General features: G+C 38.9%; 1 protein-coding gene across 1 annotated transcript in view; it reads right to left on the bottom strand.

The window, feature by feature from the left end:
- MRAP2 (melanocortin 2 receptor accessory protein 2) overlaps positions 1 to 19061 on the bottom strand; it is a 70615-nt gene that overhangs the window by 16069 nt on the left and 35485 nt on the right. Inside the window, exon 3 of the mRNA XM_074187096.1 lies at positions 3675 to 3774. Within this exon, the coding sequence (XP_074043197.1) occupies positions 3675 to 3774 (100 nt within the window). The remainder of the gene's footprint in view (positions 1 to 3674; positions 3775 to 19061) is intronic.

Raw genomic sequence — 19061 nt, 5'->3', positions numbered from 1 at the left:
TACAAAAGCTGCTCCTATTCACCTCTACATTCCTTCAAGTTCAACTCAAGGGCCACCTTCTACAGGAGGCCTTTCCCAATTCCCACAAGGTTCCAGTGCCCTAATTCACTCTCCCCTCAAAAAAATTACCTTTAATTATTTCGTATATACTTATGTGTATACATTTTGTATATACTTATATGAATGCAAAAGAAATAAGTTTCTTGAGGGAAATGTTTTTGTCTTTGTATCCCTGGAGCCTAGCATGATGTACATAGTAGTTAATAAATGCTTGTTGATTAAATAATTATTGCTTGCCCAAGGGCAAATCACTTAATCTCTCATTTTCCTAGGCAACTCTTTAAAACTCTAAGTCATAGATGAGTTATTGAATCCCATTGGTGTAGAAGCTTTCCATGTCAGGAGTTCAATTCAACTGATAAAATCTCAGCTCTTCCCCTCCCTGCCAAATGTTTATTATCACACTTACCATACCTCAGTAATTCAATGAATGCACTTCATTAATGATAATACTCATAATAATAGGGCAAATTGTAGTCCCTTTATACTTGATATATTAGTATTCATGATTTGTTGTGACCACAATAATAACAATAATCTATCATCATCTTTTGGAAAACTTTCTTGTGACAAGTTTTTCAGGGCTTAGTTAGTCTAGGGTCCTTATAGGATCTTAGACAATCCATGGCTAGGTCCATCAATGAAGGTTTTCCTGTTTGGTGGGTCTTACTGGATTGCTTGAGGCCCTAAAGGTTACCTCCATAACAAGATGAGATAACAGAGGAGAATTTTATCAGAGGAAAGTCATGCTGGCCATGGATGAATAGAGATCTAGCAGAGTCTAAGATCCCTGAACCATTAGTTCCACGGACTTCTGCCTTCCTCGATACTTTGGAGAGTTCTTGGTTCAATGAAAATTCAAAGGCATGTAGAAATTAAAACAAAATCTTTTTCCATGAAAATTCCGATATTTAACTGATGATAAATATTAACAAAGGCTAATAATACACCAAACATAAATAGCTAAGTCTCTCCTCAACAAGGTTATAAACTCCTGGAGGTAGAGGTCATGCCTTATGCATAAAGCATAGTGCCAGTCACACATTACTTTTGATAAATACTCATGTTTGAAGGTTGTTGTTTTTAGTTGTGTCTGACTTTTTGTGACTCCTTTTTTGGAGTTTTCTTGGCAAAACATTTTTATAGAAGAGTAAACTGAGACAAACAAGTTCACAGGACTGGTAAGCAGCTAAGGCTAGATGTGAACTTAGGTCTTATCCACTCGAGTCCCAGCACTCTATCCACTGCACCACCTGGTCACCCCACTGTTTGAATGAGTGAAAAGAGGCCTTGCACAGAGAGCTTGCGAACTAAATCAGGAATGGCCACATGAGTAGGCAGACCATTTGGGGGTTTTTTGGCAAAGATAATGAATGGAATGTTTTGCCATTTCTTTCTCCAGCTCATTTTCTAGATATGGAAACCCTGTGAAATAGGGTGGAGCAACTTTCCTCGGGGTCACACAGCTTTTAAATGACTAAGGTTGGATTTGAACTCAGGTCTTCCTGACTCCAGGCCCAGAACTCTAGTGGCTGCACTACCTTGCTGCCCACCTATAGAGATCAGTTCACACAATGAACCTGATGGTACAGTTGTATACTGGGGAATAATGAAGTCTTCTCAAGGGAACATTTGCCTTTCCTATGAGGGACACTTCTATTCTCCAGGGAATTCACTTCAACAACTGCCTTACCAAAGTCCTTGGATGGGAGCTGTTGAATGGATGAAAATGAATAAATGAAAAAGTGTTCTTGGAAAAATAGAGGAGACAACACCATAGGGAAATAAATGGTGGCCATGACAGAGAGCTCTTTGATCTTCAAAGTTAAAAGGAAATTGAGTGGAGCTAGAGGGGAGTAGACTGATAGACCCCTTATAGCAAAAAATAGCATAGTTCATTTGAATATGATTTTGCAACAAGAGAAGAGAAATGGTGGAAATAATAAACATTTTTACAGTTTTGATCTCTTTGAACACTCTGCCAGGCTCCAAATAATTTCTAAGAACAAAAATAAAATTGTCTATTTTATATTCAAAACTCTTCATAACTTGTCCCTTCCACCCAAATATACTTTCAGTCTCCTGACATCTTAAATCTGCCCCCCACATCCACACCTACACACCCACATACCCACACACACTTGTGCTTCAGTGGCATGGCCTTCTTATTGTTCCTTAAACAAGACAAGCTATATCCTGACTTCTTCTTCATGTTCGGAATGCACTTTTTCCTCACTTTGGCTTCCTAAGATGGGCCTCCTTGGATTCTGGGATGAGGGTTAGGGTTAGGAATGTTCACCTAAATAATAGCTCATAGAGAAACTCAAGAATTTGGTTATATTTCTACCAGTACTCTTAAGAACCCAAGTCCAATATTCCAAACCAAGAATAAGATACAATTAAATAAAATTAATTTATTTTGTTGTGGACATGGGCAAAACAGAGAGGATATGATGAATGTCTGATGAGTCACTTGGTCTTCCTGAACCTCAGTTTTCTAATCTGCAACATAAGATGATCACAATAGATACCATCTATAGTCTCTTCCAGGTTTGTGTCTATGATAATATGAATTGGGGGGAGTCCAAAGAATAAAAAAAACAAATAAATAGCTATTTCAATCCTTTTCTTCTACATCCATCATGAGAATTCTTGATGAGGAAGAGATACTGTTTTGATACTCAGTAAAAGTTAATAATTTTTTTTCTATAAAAGCAGAGAGGGAAAAATTGCTAACTCTTCATCTTCCATAAAATCCCCCAAAAAAGTATTTTCCCCATACAAAGGTGAAAGCTGCCATAACTGCAGTTTCCTTTACTTAATAGCTTTCATAAGAAGGCAACATTAACTTTACAATTGCTGTCTTCTCTCCTCTTCCTTGCCAATGATCACTGAGTCTTTAGTAATTTTTTCTCTCCTGATACTTCCTGTACTAGAATCAATGAGATGAACTGAAAGATTCTCAGAACCCACTGGTGCTTGGGATGCTATTAACCTTCTTGACCTTGGAATGGAAAATTATTTCATTGGTTGTACATCATAGTAAAAGGAATATCTTTAGAAATGGAACACTGCAGTACAATTAACTTATAACCAAGAAGGTGTGGCTCAAGTTCTCAGACAGTTCTGGAAAGAAAATATTGTTCTAAATTATTAAAGAATATTTTGTTCTTCTTTAGTCATTTTTCAGTCATGTGCAACTCTTCTGGCAAAGATCCCAGAGTGTTTGCCTTTTCCTTCTCATTGTACAGATGAGGAAACTGAGGCAAACAGGGTGAAGGGACTCATCCAAGGTCACACAGCTTGCATCCGAAGCCAAATTTGAATTCAGGAAAATGAATTTTCTTGACTCCAGCCCCAGCACCCTATCCACTATGCCACCTAACTACCCATTAAAGACTTTAAATGCCAGGAAAAAGAAACTGAACAGGAGTTTGATAAGAAAAATAATTTGATAAATGAGCATTTATTTTGTAGCAGGCATTATGCAAATACAAAAAGAGGGTCAGTCATTAAAGATTTTTGAAGAAATAATTATGCAGGGAGCTCTTCCATGGAGGAAAAGTGTGACTGGTAGCCTATGGTTTGTTTCATATGGTCATATTCAGACTTACTCTTGGTGTGGTGCTCCTGTTTTGGTCAGCAAGGTCAGTACAAAAAACATGAAAATCACGAAGACAGCAAGACCAACCCAAAATCCAATGACAATGGAATCTGCAAGACATTTAATAAAACATTAATATTTCACCTCAGCTTTTTAATGGAGGAACAAGCATCATTAAAGGTAATAGGAAAAGTATAGTCTAGTTCTGCCACTGACTGTGTGACTCAAGATAATCTCAACCTCTCTTGCATTTCAATTTCTTTATCTGTGATTAAAAAAAGCCTAACCAGCCTTCTAGGTTATTGTGAAAACACAATGAAATAACAGTATAGAAATGTTACACAAACACAATAAGCTGAGCTACTAAAGGTACTTTGATAGGCCAATCCAAATACAGTCTGTCTATGCCCAAAGCATGGAAAGTGAACATTTTTGATGAAATTTCAAGAAAAACATTACCCAAACTTATCACCTTCACACAGGTCATTTCCTTGGAATTAAATGTGCTTCTTGTGTAAACTGGCTGCATATGAGGCCATTAAGTTCTCAGTAACCACCAGTAAATGTCTTTGGCTTTAGCTCTAAATGATTATTTTCATGATTTATCAGTAGTGTGTATTTCAGTTTAATAAGGAATCAATAATTATTTTATTTCTAGCCCCATCCCTGACCTACTATGATATTCTTGGAGGTCATATCCTCTTGAAAACCAAGTTGTAATTATATTTACCACTCATCTACTTTATTCATCTGCTATCATTAAATGACAGCCTTAAGGACATAAAAAATCAAAGTGTGAGAGAAAGAAGAGATCTTAGGAGACATGTAGTCTAATGCATATGTATTGAGTTGGCATAGACAACATAATAATATCTAATATTTATATAGCATTATAAGATTTGCAAAATGCTTTACAAATATTATCTCATTTTATCCTCAAAACAACCCTGGGAGATAAAGACCATTATTATCCCCCAATTACATTTAAGGAAATGAGATTAAATGACTTGTTTAGGGTTCTACAGCTAAGGCCAAAGACCATATTTGAACATGGGTATTCCTCACTTCAGCTCCCCAATAATCATCAAGCTCTAAAGAAATAGAAAGGCCACCAGCTTCTCACATTTCAATTTCAATATTCTGCTTTTAAAACAGTTCTAGATGTTATTGTAAGTTATTTTGCAGGGGGAGGTGGACAAGGGGGTTTCCTATTGATGTCAGACCTCCTGACTCTGAACTCAAAATATTATGAATTAATCCAATAGGACCAATAATACTATGGAATCCTACAATTTAGAAAACAACATGTCTAGCTGAGGCAACAATTCTGAGTGTGGTGAAAAACCCTAAGAGTTTTGCTTCAACAGATATTTTAACAGCATGTGCTTATGGTTCATCTAGGCTTGCAGTCAATCAAAATTGGAAGGCAGCTCAGTGGACTGAACTCAGAGACTTTCTGGGAGAACTTAGTGGCACAATCAGAAGGTGGGGTCTTTAGGAGGTGGGAATTGTGATACTTGTCCATTTTTTCATTACTTCAGGAAAGTATCCCTCCTCACTTGGCCAATATGTGTTCAGAACCAGAACTTGGAACCTTCAGGTCTTTCTATTCTAATGCAATAAGGTATATCCTAAAAATGTGCTTCCTTACTACTACAACCACTCTACCCCTCACCAAGAAATCAATGATTAATCAATAAAGAAATATTTACTAAGCATTTACTATGTACCAGACCAGAGTCCCTGCTCTCAAGGAGTTTATTTTCATGTTGTTCCTTCCTCCTTGGAAAAAAAGCAATGTTTTAGTCAGAAACTGAGATGGGATTTTAGATCAGAAGTAAAAGAAGCTTGGAGAGAATCTAATCTAATAATTGAAGCTAGGGATTCAAAGAGGTGGCAGTAAAGGAAGAAGTGGATTTCAGGCACATGGAGCAGCCCATTGCAAAGCCATGAGAAAGGGGATAGAATGTAGTGTCTGACAAAGTAAAAAAGTCAATTTAACTAGACAGTAGAAGTATGAAGTTATAATATGTAATAAGACCACATTGTAAAGGGTTTTAAATACCACATAGAGGAGAATGTAGTGTGAAGTGAAGAATTAGGAGACTTTTTGAAAGGTAGGAAGGAGCTAGATGAAGACACTGATAAACTTAAATGTTCAAGTAGCACTGGGTTCTGTTTCACTGAATTTTTTTTCCAGTTTTTTTTTTTTCAGCTTTTCAGGGCTGCCCTCAAAATTTTGGGTTTTTTTTGTTTTGTTCTGTTCTGATACAACCTCTGTTACATTAGTTTACTTTGCTACCATGTTACAGAGTCCTTCTTCAATGACTAGAAGGCTTTACATTGACATTAGCTTCCTTTCCAAATGTTTTCCTCTCTCCTTAGAGAACCATCCCTTACAGAAAAGAATTTTTAAAAGGTTAGGGTTTTTTTTAAGCAATTATCCAAAACTAGCAGGGATATCAATTGATAGTATGTTCATTGTTCTATATCCAGTCTCACAACTCTGGAAAGAAAGAATAGAGGCTAATTTTCTCATCTCTTCTTCAATCTGTGTTGTTGTTGAGTTGTTTCAGTTGTATAAGATCCTTCATGAACCATTTCGGGTTTTCTTGACAAAGATACCAAAGCAGTTTTGAAGACAGGCAAATGCATTAGGGAAAGGGGGAGTTTAAGGATCAATATAAGATCATTTTTTTTTTGTGAAGAAGTCACTAATCTCTGTCTCAGGGAGGTAAGAAAGGCTTAGATTTTAATTCACAAGTTCCTGAAAAAGTTCACAGGTTATGGGCAGCTAGGTGGCATAGTGGATAAAGCACCGGCCTTGGAGTCAGGAGTAACTGGGTTCAAAGCCGGTCTCAGACACTTAATAATTACCTAGCTGTGTGGCCTTAGGCAAGCCACTTAACCCCGTTTGCCTTACAAAAATCTAAAAAAAAAAAAAGTTCACAGGTTATTACAAAAAGTTCATAGGTTTCTACATCAAGTTCCCAAGTTACTACATAAGGTTCACAGTTTAAATTCCTTGGAAACAGCAAGATAATGAGTTTCAATAGAAATAGGAAGAGGGGGCATTGCGGGGGGCGGAGCCAAGATGGTGACATGAAGGGATCCAGTCTTAGGAGCTCTCTGATAAAAACTCATAAACTACGGACTCTAACTAAACTTTCGAGAGACAGAACCCACAAAGGGACCCAGTGAGGCAGTTCTCCTACTCAAGGTAACCTGGAAAATAGCAGAAAGGCTCTGCTACCCCGGGTTGGAGGGGCGGCCGGCCAGAGGGGTGGCCCGCCAGAGCCAAAGAACTTCAGCCTCCCGGAGGCAGCCCCAGGGCACTGGGAGTCTCACCTCACAGCAGCGGGGGAGTCTCCTGAGCTGCACCCCGGGGAGCACCGGGCACAAAGTGGGGGAACAGCGGGGGGACCTCTGCCAGAGTGAGCATGTGGAGCCCAGCCCTCAGCGCACACAGCCAGCAGCTTGGTCTTTCTGCAGCCCAGACTTGGAAACAGAAGCAGGTGGAGCCTGTAAGCAGGAGCCCCCAGGGCATGAGCCCATTCAACTGAGGGAGGGGAGTGAAGAGAGACTGCAGAGTTCTGTCCTCTGCCCCTGGAACAGGACTCTGGGGCTTGAAGCACATTCAGATCCTGATCCCAGTCTAGGCCCCCCCATAGAACAACAGGGCCCCCCCCACCTCGGCCCGTGGCAGAGGGGGGTGCTTATGGTCATTCACAGACCAGGAGGGAGTACAGAGCCTCACACATTGAGACCCTTGTGGGAGTGTCCCAAAAGCTCAGGAAGCACCCCCAAAAACAGGCTTAGGCTGGGAAAATGAACAAGCAAAGAAACAAGAGGAAGACCATTGAGAAATATTTTGCAAATGAACCCAAGAAGGATCAAAATACTCAGTCTGAAGATGAGGAAGCACAAGCTCCTGCATCTAAAGACTCCAAGAAAAACAGAAATTGGGCTCAGGCTATGATAGAGCTCAAAAAAGACTTTGAAAATCAAATGAGGGAGTTGGAAGAAAAATTGGGAAAAGAAAGGAGAGAGATGCAGGAAAAACATGAAAATGAAGTCAGCAGCTTAGTCAAGGAAATCCAAAAAAAATGCTGAAGAAAATAGCATGCTAAAAAACAGCTTAGGTCAAATGGATAAAACAGTTCAAAAAGTTATTGAGGAGAAGAATGCTTTAAAAAGCAAAACTGGCCAGATGGAAAAAGAGATAAGAAAACTCTCTGAGGAGAACAAATCCTTCAGACAAAGAATAGAATTCAGGGAGATTGATGAATTTAACAGAAATCAGGAATCAATACTTCAAAACCAAAAAAATGAAAAATTAGAAGAAAATGTGAAATATCTCATTGAAAAAACAACTGATATGGAAAACAGACTTAGGAAAGATAATTTGAAAATTATTGGAATACCTGAAAGTCATGATCAGGAAAAGAGCCTTGACATCATTTTCAAAGAATTACTACAGGAAAATTGCCCTGATATTCTAGAAGCAGAGGGAAAAATCCCGATCCCCCAGAGAAAGAGATCCCAAAAAACCAACCCCCAGGAATATTATAGCCAAGTTCCAGAACTCCCAAGTCAAAGAGAAAATATTACAAGCAGCCAGAAGGACAGTTCAAATATCATGGAACTACAGTCAGGATCACATAGGACTTAGCAGCAACTACAATTGGAAGCTCGTAGGGCTTGGAATATAATGTACTGGAAGGCAAAAGAGCTTAGAATGCAGCCAAGAATGAACTACCCAGCAAGGCTAAATGTCCTCTTCCAGGGAAAAAGATGGACTTTCAATGAACCAGGGGAATTTCAAAGGTTCCTTTTGGAATGGCCAGAGCTGAACAGAAGGTTTGATCTTCAGATACAGGACTCAGGTGAAGCATGGAGATTGGAGGAGAGGGGGGAAATATGAGGGACTTAATGAGGATGAACTGCATGTATAGAAAAAATGATACTAAAGCAGGTAGAGGGAGATTTTATAGTTGAAGCACAGGAGAAAGCTGAATTTGAAGATCAAATATGGTGTAAAAATCGAGTCAATAGGAAAAAAAAGGGAAATGTAATGGGAGAAAGAAAAAGGAGAGGGGGAATAGTCCAAGATATTTCACATAATAAGATTTTTTTTATTACAATGAGCTATTGCAATGATATGGAAGGGGGGAGGCAAGGGGGAATGAGGGAACCTTTGCTCTCATCAGAGATGGCTAGGAGAGGAAACAGCAAATATACTCAATGGGGTATAGACATCTGGAATAAGAAGGAGGGGGGATGTGAATAAAGGAGGAGAGGATGGACTATGGGGGGGACAGTGGTCAGATATAACACATTTTCTTTTTTACTTCTTGCAAGGGGCTGGGATTGGATGGCCTGCCCAGGACCATAGGGCCAGGTGGATTCGGGGCCTAAGGGGTGGTATGGGGGCTCAGGGCTTCTTGGCCCCAGGACCAGGGATCTGTCTGCTGCACCACTCAGCGACCCTACAGCAGAGTCAGAGTGAAAGGAGAGAGAAAATAGAGCACATGGTAGTGGAGAAATAAGAAAGGAGGGAGTTGCGATCAGCAATGGCAATGTTGGAAAAATATGGAAGTAACTTTTGTGATGGACTTATCATAAAGAATGTGATCCACCCACGACAGAGTTAATGGTGTTGGAACAAAGACTGAAGCACATTTTTTGTTATTATTATTTGGGGGAGGGTGCAGGGCAAGTGGGGCTGGGTGGCCTGCCTGGGGCCACATAGCAGGGTGATCTTTGGGTGTCTGGGGCCGGATTTGGACCCAGGTGCTCCTGGCTCAAGGGCCAATGCTCTGTCTGCCACCCAGCCACCCCTACTATTATTACTATTTTATTTTATTTTGGGTCTTTTTTTTTTCCTTCTTTTTGGTTTTTGCAGGGCAGTGAGGATCAGGTGGCTTACATGTCACATGGCTGGGTGATTATTGGGTTTACGAGGCTGGATATGGACTCAGGTGCTCGTGGCTCCAGGGCTAGTGCTTCGTCCATTGTGCCACCTGGCCATACCTACAATGATTACTATTATTTTTTTAATTTTAATTTTTTTTCTCTCCCCTTTACTTTTTCGCCCAAGCAAGTCTATCTATATTCATGGGGGGGGGGGGGGTATTTTGTTTACTTGTAAACAAGTATATTTTATTAATGTAAAAAAAATTGTACAAAATGAGAATAAAATAAATAAATAAATAAATAAATAAAAGAAATAGGAAGAGGGTTTGAGGAAAACATGCTCGTTACCCTTACAGGGATTAACTGTCCAAGTCATTAGTGTGCCTCAGACACAAATTTTTCATTATATTTGTTTGATGTTCTCCCTATATATGCCCTGGATACATACTTCTCAATATATGTGTTCTTCATTCCTGTGCCCTGTTCGTGTATGTTTCTGATTTGAAGGCAGAATAAACATAGTAAAAAAACTCTGGACTGAGGGAAAACTGAATACTCACCTCTTCCACTAGCTACCTTGACTATTTGGAGCCAATCATTTCATTTCTCTAGACATCAGTACATCAAAAAATAATGAGGAGTTGCATTAAACAATCTTTTAAATTTAGCATCTAAGTGGCTCAGTGGATAGAGCACCAGACTTAGAGTTAGGAATACTCATCTTCCTGAGTTCAAATCTGACCTTGGGGGGCAGAGCCAAGATGGCAGCATGAAGGCAGGAATTCCCAGAAACTTGTTCCCCAAAAAGTCTAAAAGCCATCAAATTATGACTCTAGCCAAAATTTAGAGTGGCAGAAGCCACAGAAAGACTGAGTAATACAATTTCCCAGTCCAAGACGACTTAGAAGTTTGGCAGGAAAATTCTGTTCCACCAGGACCAGGGGTTGGAAAAAGCCACAGAACAGCCACAGCTGCAGCACAGCCTGGCCAGGTGCCTAAGTCCATGGCAGAGGGGGCAATTTAATCATTGGGAACAGCCAGAATTGGTGGTATGAGAACTCTGCCACACTAGAGTGAGTGTGGAGCAGAGCACCGGTCTCATAGCAACCCTGCGGTGAGAACCTGTAGCTAGAGTCTTCAAAGCCACCCAACATGTCCAGAGCTCTCAGCCCATAGATGGTAAAGGGATCGGAGGAGACTACAGAGTCTCTCTCTGCTCTCCCTGAGGCAGGATCTGCTGTTTGCCCACACTCAGGTACAGGTTTGCACTCTTGGCCCCCACAACAGCACCAGAACTGAGCAGGGACCATCCTCACAGCTCCAGGGCAAAGGGGAGGCCCTGAACACAGGCAAGACAGCATTCAGAGCCTCTCATAAGACTCTGGAGGAATTAAAATCCCTGTGGGTTGTCCCCAAAACTTCCCAAAGCCTTGGAAGTACGGTAAATCAGTCATGGGCTGAGGAAATGAGCAAACAAAAGAAAAAGAAGAATCTGAACATAGAAAATTATTTTGGTCCCATAGAAGATTTAGATGATAACAAAATCAAAGCTTCTGAATCTAAACCCTCCAAGAGAAATAGAAAATGGGTTCAGGCTATGGAATTAAGCAATTAAGGGAGGTAGAAGAAAAATTGGGAGAAGAAATGAGACCATTGCACATAAATCATGAAAACCAAGTCAGCAACTTCGTGAAGGAAATACAAAAATAACTGGTGAAAATAACATAGTAAAAACCAGTTTAGGCCAAATGAAAAAAAGCAACACAAAAGGCAAATGAGAAGAATGTCTTAAAAAGCAGAATTGGCCAGCTGGAAAATGAGATAAAAAAGCTCTTTGAAGAGAATAACTCCTACAAATGCAGAATGGAACGAAAGGAAGCCAATGGCTTTGTGAGAACTCAGCAAGAAATAAAACTATACCAAAAAAATTAGAAGAAAATGTGAAGTATCTCATTGGAAAAACAACTGACCTTGAAAACAGATTCAGAAGAGATGATTGAAAAATTATTGGTCTACCTGAAAATCATGACCAGAAAAAGGAGCCTAGGCTTCATTTTTTAAGAAATAATACAACAAAATTGCCCTGAGATCCTAGAAGCAGAGGATAAAATAGAAACTGAGGGATTCACCAATCACCTCCTGAAAGAGATCCCAAAAGAAAACTCCCAGGAATATTATAGCCAAACTCCAAAACTCCCAATTCAAAGAGAAAATACTAAAAGATGCCAGAAACAAACAATTCACTACTGTGGCTCTCTAGTCAGGATTACACAGGATCTGGCAGCATCTACATTGAGGGTTTGTAGGGTTTGGAATATGATATTCTAGAAGACAAAAGAGCTTTGGTTTACAACCAAGAATCAACTATCCAGCATAACTGAACTCCCTCTTTTAGGGGAAAAAGATGAAACAGAGGACTTTCGAACTTTCCTGTTGAAACAACCAGAGCTGAACAGAAATTTTGTTCTCCAAGTACAGTACTCAGGTGAACCCTAGAGGGCCTGGACTAGGATTAACTATGAGGAACTTGATGTTGAACTGTTTGTATTCTTTCTTTTTTTTTCTAGGTTTTTGCAAGGCAAATGGGGTTAAATGGCTTGCCCAAGGCCACACAGCTAGGTAATTATTAAGTGTCTGAGGCAGGATCTGAACTCAGGTACTCCTGACTCCAGGGCCAGTGCTCTATCCACTGCCACACCTAGCCACTCCAACTGTTTGTATTCTTGCATGGGAAAAAGATACTGATAATTCATATGAAGATTCTCATTTTTAAGAGCACTTAGAGGGAGCATATTTAGACAAGGCACAGGAAGGAGCTGAACTATAATTGTATAATATAATAAAAAGATGTATCAATGGGTGGTAGATGAAAGTACTAGGAGGAAGAGAAAGGAGAGTAAGCAGGGGCTAAGATATTTCATAAAAGAGTCAAGAAAAAGTTTTTACAATAGAGTGCAATGGGGGGGAAGGGGAGGGGGAATGAGTGAACCTTCATTCTCATCAGAAATGGCTCAGAGAGGAATAACATACACACTTAATAGGTTAGAGAAATCTATCTCACCCTAGAGAAAAAATGAGAGGAGAGGGATGGGATAAGGGGGAATTGGGGGAGGGAAGGGGGAATAGGTGATAGAAGAGAGGGAAGATCATGGGAGAGGGTACTCAGATATAACACACTTCTGAACAGGGACAAGACGAAAGGAGAGAGAGAGAGAATGGAATAGATGAGAGTGGGGAGGAATAGAGTGGAGGGAAATACAGCTAGTGATAACAACTGTGGGAAAAATATTGAAGCAACTTCAATGGTGGCTATGATGGGAAAGACAACTCATCCCAGAGACAGAACCATTGGAATCTGAACACGGACTGAAGTACACTCTTTTTTCCCCTCTTTCACTATTCTTGAGGTTTCTCATCTTTTTTTTGGGGGGAGGGGTTTATGACTACTCTCACAAGATTATTGTAATAATATAAAAGAAATAAACAACAACAAAAATATCTGACCTCAGACTCTTATGAGCTGTGTGAACATGGTCAAGTCACTTCACCATGTTTGCCTCAATTTTCCTCACATATAAAGATGAGTTGTAGAACAAAAATGGCAAGCCACTCCAGTATTTTTCCTAAGAAAATCTCAAATGGTATCAGAAAGAATCAGACATAACTATAAAAAGACTGAACAACAAAATTCAGCCCTCAAACTCTTTGCAGTTTAGTAGGGCAGATGGAAATAAGGTTTTCCCAGGGAAGAAAAATGAGCAGTCATTAAAGGGAACAGAGATTGTAAAGAAATGTCACATAGATAAATGATACAGCTTGGCATAGAGTGTTTTGTAGCCAGAGGGTATTCAATAAATATTGTTGATTAACTAGACCATGAAGAACATTCTGAAATGATACCTTGGAACTAGACTTAATTCTACAGTACATTGCTTAATGCTTCTGCACTATATGTCTTTATCAGAATTCTTTACCTTAGTCTTGGTCAGGGATGTGTAGGATTATTTGTTGGAGGAGAGGAGAGGACTGTTGGATTATGAGGTCAGTGGCAAATAGTGGTCAGTCCAAATGTTTCCTGGACTGTTTACCCTAGTTCATGTTCCTACCCAACGCACAATATTATCTCTAAGGTTTAAACATGCCCTTAGAGTGATAGGAAATCTTAGAATAATCACTCTACCAGGAAGGGAGCCTTACTTTCCATTAAATAGAAATTCCCTAAAGCAACAAAAGACAACCTGAGTGATCGTTATATAGCCCCTAGGCTTAAAATGAGCTAATTATTGCAGCAGTGTTACATAGAGATATACTAGAAGTCTCTGAGGAATCCCAGGATTTGACATTCACGTTGAGATTCAGTTATGCAACAATATTACTACCATCTTATTATTAAACTCTTTTTGGATTGGCAGTCAATTTCAATTTCTATATTTTCCATCATTATTTAATATAGAAGCATAGAGGATAAAGAGTTGACCTCACTCTCAGGAAGACTTGCTTCAAGTTCTATTTTTTGTATACTTCAATTATGTGATCTTGGACAAGTCACTTAATCTCTTGGTATATTGTGAAACTCAGTCTACAAGTTGCAGAGAAGCTGCTAATATTGATAAAAAATATTTGTTAATCAGACATTTCCTGTACATATAAATCACAGGTCTAGCCTCCCCTATCACCAAAGCAAACAATTTGTCATTGTGTGCAAAATAACTTAAGTTCTAACATTCTCTTTCTTGACTTCATCCTCAGAAAAGTAAAATGAAAAAATAAAAAATCTGTGGTCACAACATATCAAAATTTAATCCCTCTTGGTCCTGTCTTTCATACCAAAACCTTAATTCATCCTTTACCATCTTTCATCTCCTAAGAAGCTCTCAAAAACCAGCCTTTGGAGACACCAGGAAAGCTTTAGAAGGTAGATTTAATGTGAGCATTGAAGGGAACCAAAGAGCTTAAAAGAGTAGCTAGATGACCAAGTGGATAGAGTGCTGCTTTCTCCATTGTGTCTGGCACATAGTTGGTACCTGATGATTGACTGACCATACTATCTCATATGAAATCATTATACAACGTTTTGGGCCTTGGAACTCAGGTAAAGCCTGTAAGGTCAAGGATCACAAGGAAATTGAACTCAAAAATCCCTATGGCTTTTTCCACCTCTAACAATTTATATATTTTGATTCTAAGGAAACAAAGTATTCACAATGTTCCTGATATGAGATTCAAATCAGTTCCTCTTCTAATCAACTTTATTGTTTGTTTCATTTTGTTTTGTTCTTTAGGTTTTTGCAAGGCAAATGGAGTTAAGTGGCTTGCCCAAGGCCACACAGCTAGGTAATTATTAAGTGTCTGAGATCAGCTTTGAACCCAGGTACTCCTGACCCCAGGGCCAGTGCTTTATCCACTACGCCACCTAGCCGCCCCTCTAATCAACTTTAAAAATGAAATATTTAGACATGATTATACAGTATAACTATGGAGAATGGGGGTAATAGTCTTGAAGAATTCTAAGAGAAATAGGTCATTATAAAATCATTTTCCTTTACTTTAACCTTCAACTGAGGGGAATGAAAAGAGACATAAAAGAAAAAATCATAGCTCCATAGTTTCAAATGCCCAATCATTCTGGATATTCTCTCTTAATTACTTTTTCATTTCTACTCTACTTGATTTTAATGTTCCTTCAGATCCCTCTCCTTCCTCTCATAAACCCCAGACCAGACACCGAATTTACTTATAAACTTTAAATTTAGTTTTTACATTTTTTGTTTTTTATTTTTCAAAACAGAGGAAAGGATCATAAGACCAACACTTTTCCTGGACCAGTTTATAAGCTTGAGTGACTAAGAAAACGGTGGTGGCATTCAAAGAAAGAGAAGTTTGGAAGCAGGGGCAGGTTTAGTTGTTAAGGTGGTGTTCAGTTTGGGACATGTTAGTTTAAGGTGATATCTGAATATTCATGTGTAATGTCTAGTGGGCAATTAGGTAAAAGACACAAGAATTTAGCCTAGATATGGAGTGACCCACATAAAAGATAGAGATGAAGACCAAACCTTAACATTTTCTTTATTCTTCCATCTCTCCAATATAGATATTCAATTAATTTCCAAAGTCAATCAGTTCTACCTCCTCAATAATATCTCTTGTATCTGTTCCCTTTTCTCTAATCAATTAGCCATCTTTCATCTATACTATTGGAATATTCTCCTAGCTGGTCTCTCTCTACTCAGAGATATTCCTCTCTCTAATTCATTCTTCACATAGCTGAAAAAATTGATATTGCTGTGCAGAGAATATGCCATTCCCTTATTCAAAAGTCTCCAACAACTCCCCATTGCCTACAGGATAAAATCAACTCCCCTGAACTTGGAATTCAAGCCCTTCCACCAACTAGTTCCAGGTTGCCTTTACAAAAGAATTTTGCTTTCCTTTCCTTGATAATGCAATATATATTCCAACCAAACTCCTGATCTTATCTCACTCATTTCATTTTATTGAAACCCTTCTTTCCTTAAAAACATAGCTTGAGTGTTAGCTTCCCCATGAAGCCTTCTATGAGGCTTGATATCACCCCACCGCACTCCCCACACACATGATCTTTTTCCTCTAAATTTCTCTCTGGGCCTCATTACATTTTAACCTATGTCATACTTTTGTGCCTATGCTCATATGGTGCCCCACATTAGCCTTAAGTTCCTTAAGATAGGAGAGCATCTGTTTTCATCCCATCATCTTTTTTTTTTTAGGGGAGAGGCAATCTGCACCAGTGATCACTCATTAGTGTAGGGCAGGGGCAGGGAACATCCACCCAGTGAAAATCATTTGGTCTGGTGCTGCCAAGGCAACCACAGGTGGGACTCGAAACTCAATAAATCTAAGAACCTTTTAGGGTGAATTGTTTGACCAAATATAGCAAGCTAATTTTTAAGTGGATAATTTTGTACAGCCTGAGCATGATGTTATAACTATCCAAATAGTCCTTGGCCAAAAAACAAACAAACAAAAAAAAAGGTTCACCATTCCCAGTGTAGGGCGTTCCTATTGAGGAACAGCTTTTACCAGTTCACATAAGCAATTCCATTGCAGCTTAATAGCCTCAGAGAGTTGGCTGGTTAGAGGTTAAGCTAAAGGTTAAGTGGGTCTGGCCAGAAACTTTGAGATGGGATTTTAGTTGAGACTTTAAAAAAGCTTGGAGAGAATCTAATAATCAGTAGGAGCAATCTAGAAAGGAGAATTATCCAAGCCTAGGGGACAGCCAGAGAAAGTGTCTGGAGCTGAAAGGTACAGAGTCTTGTTTGTGGGACAACCAGAAGGGTATTGTCTACCTCAGTTTCCTCACCTGTACAATGAGACTAGTCTTAGGACCTGTCTCTCAGGAATATTATAAATATTATGAAGAAAGAATGTGATAATATTTTTAAAGCACTATGTAAATTCTACCTACTATTATTATTTAAACTAAATGCTGAAGCATAGAAGGTGATGTGTCATAATGAATGGAATGCTAGATCTATAATCAGGAAGACCTAGGTTCAATTATACTTGATAACTTTGTGACTTTGGTCAGGTCACTTAATCTCTTGACCTCAATTCTTTATATGGGCTTCTAAGGTTGGGGGCAGCTAGGTGGTACAGTGGATAGAGCACCGGCCCTGGAGTCAGGAGTACCTGAGTTCAAATCTGAACTCAGACTCTTAATAATTGCTTAGCTGTGTGATCTTGTGCAAATCATTTAACCCCACTGCCTTGCAAAAAAAAAAAAAGAAAGAAAGAAAAAGAAATCACTTTGAACTTCCAAGGTCACTTCTAATTAAATCTGATCTTAGAAAATAAACTGCTCAGGGGCAGCTAGGTGGCACAGTGGATAGAGCACTAGCCTTGTAGTCAGGAGGACCTAAGTTCAAATTTGATGTCAGACACTTAATTGCCTAGCTGTGTGATCTTGGGCAAGTCACTCTTGACTCCATTGCCTTAAATAAATAAAATTTTAAAAAATATATAACTGCTCATGCTTGACTAAAGAAGCAGGATGACATATGCATCTCAAGCATAATCAAAACATTGACTTGTTTTGCTATATAATGTATAACTGTCACAGGGCAAGTTGCCTTGAATGATGGGGTTGTCAGTAGTGACTGGCAAAAAATATATATTTTTAATGTACAAGAATAAACAAAAAGTATAGAACAAAAACCAGTTTTGTAATTATCCTGCTAAATCACATATAACACACATAGGTAAACGTACATATGTAAATAAACAATATAAGCATATGTATGTATGTATTCACACATACAATATTCCAAAAAGCTTAGTGCTTCAGGATTCTTATGCAAGTCTCTTTCTTGTTCTTTTTTTATATGTGGTAATGTTTGTGTTTATTGACCATTGTTAACAAAAGAAATCAGTTTGTATTTATGAGATCTTTCTTTTTGCTTTCATCCTTTCTTGGGACATATACTTAGTCATGGCACTTCTGGGTAAGCAATTCTATTGTTACCTACTTAGATGGGAATTTTTATAAGAATTCAATGAACAATTTATACTGTTCTCAGTAAACAAGTGTCCCATTCTAGAAGTCACATACAAAAAAAATACCTTGGAAAGAATAAATACTTTAATTTTTTGAGTTAAGCCATCTACAGAAGGATAATTGTTCAACAAAAAACCAAAACCCCCCCAAAAAACTAAACATAGCTCTATTTATATATACATATGTATGTGTGTGAATATATATTGTGGTTAATCATTTAGAATTCTTTATTTGTTTATTTGCTTTCTTTTCTCTTCTTTTTTGGAGGTCACCAGTAATAAGTAACTTGCTCAGGGTCACACAGATGGTCAAGTGGTCAGATTGTGCTCTATCCCCATCACATGAGTGATGTCTTGCCTTGAGCATGAGTTGGATTTAAAGTGAGACAGAATTATGCAAAGTGTTCAGCCTCTCTCTTCCAGAGTCATGGAAGTCCAGGGGCAAGACAAAAAGGGTGACTGGCGGTGACCTGGGATGCAATGGATGATTTTGGTGTCTTAGAAGTATTACCAAGCTCTAGGTGCTTCCCAACACTTGCTTCAGTCAGCTGCATGGCCATTGGAACAAATTATTCTTTTCCACCCATTTTACCAGGAAAATTTTTCACATGCTTGGGGTAGACATAGCCTTAATTCACCAATAGGATGTTCTAAGGTCCTTTCAAAGATGTTGTTCTTTAAATTGTTGTCATTTCATTAGATTAAATGTGACTTGTCCAAGGTAATTAGTGGTGAAGTAAAAATTTCAATGCAAGTTCCACTTCTACCATCCCAAACTGTTTTATTTTACCAGCACCATTAGCTTTAGGGATGAATGCTTTGTTATTGAGGAAATATTTTCCACTTAGGAAATTCAGATCAGAAATATGCCCCTGGGGGCAGCTAGGTGGTGCAGTGGAGGGGTGGCTAGGTGGCACAGTGGATAGGGCACCAGCCCTGGAGTCAGGAG

This window comes from Macrotis lagotis, chromosome 5 (genome assembly GCF_037893015.1).
Source record: "Macrotis lagotis isolate mMagLag1 chromosome 5, bilby.v1.9.chrom.fasta, whole genome shotgun sequence".
Lineage (NCBI taxonomy): Eukaryota > Metazoa > Chordata > Mammalia > Peramelemorphia > Peramelidae > Macrotis > Macrotis lagotis.
Note: the sequence above shows the minus strand (reverse complement) of the source record. Positions and strands in the feature narration are given on the sequence as shown.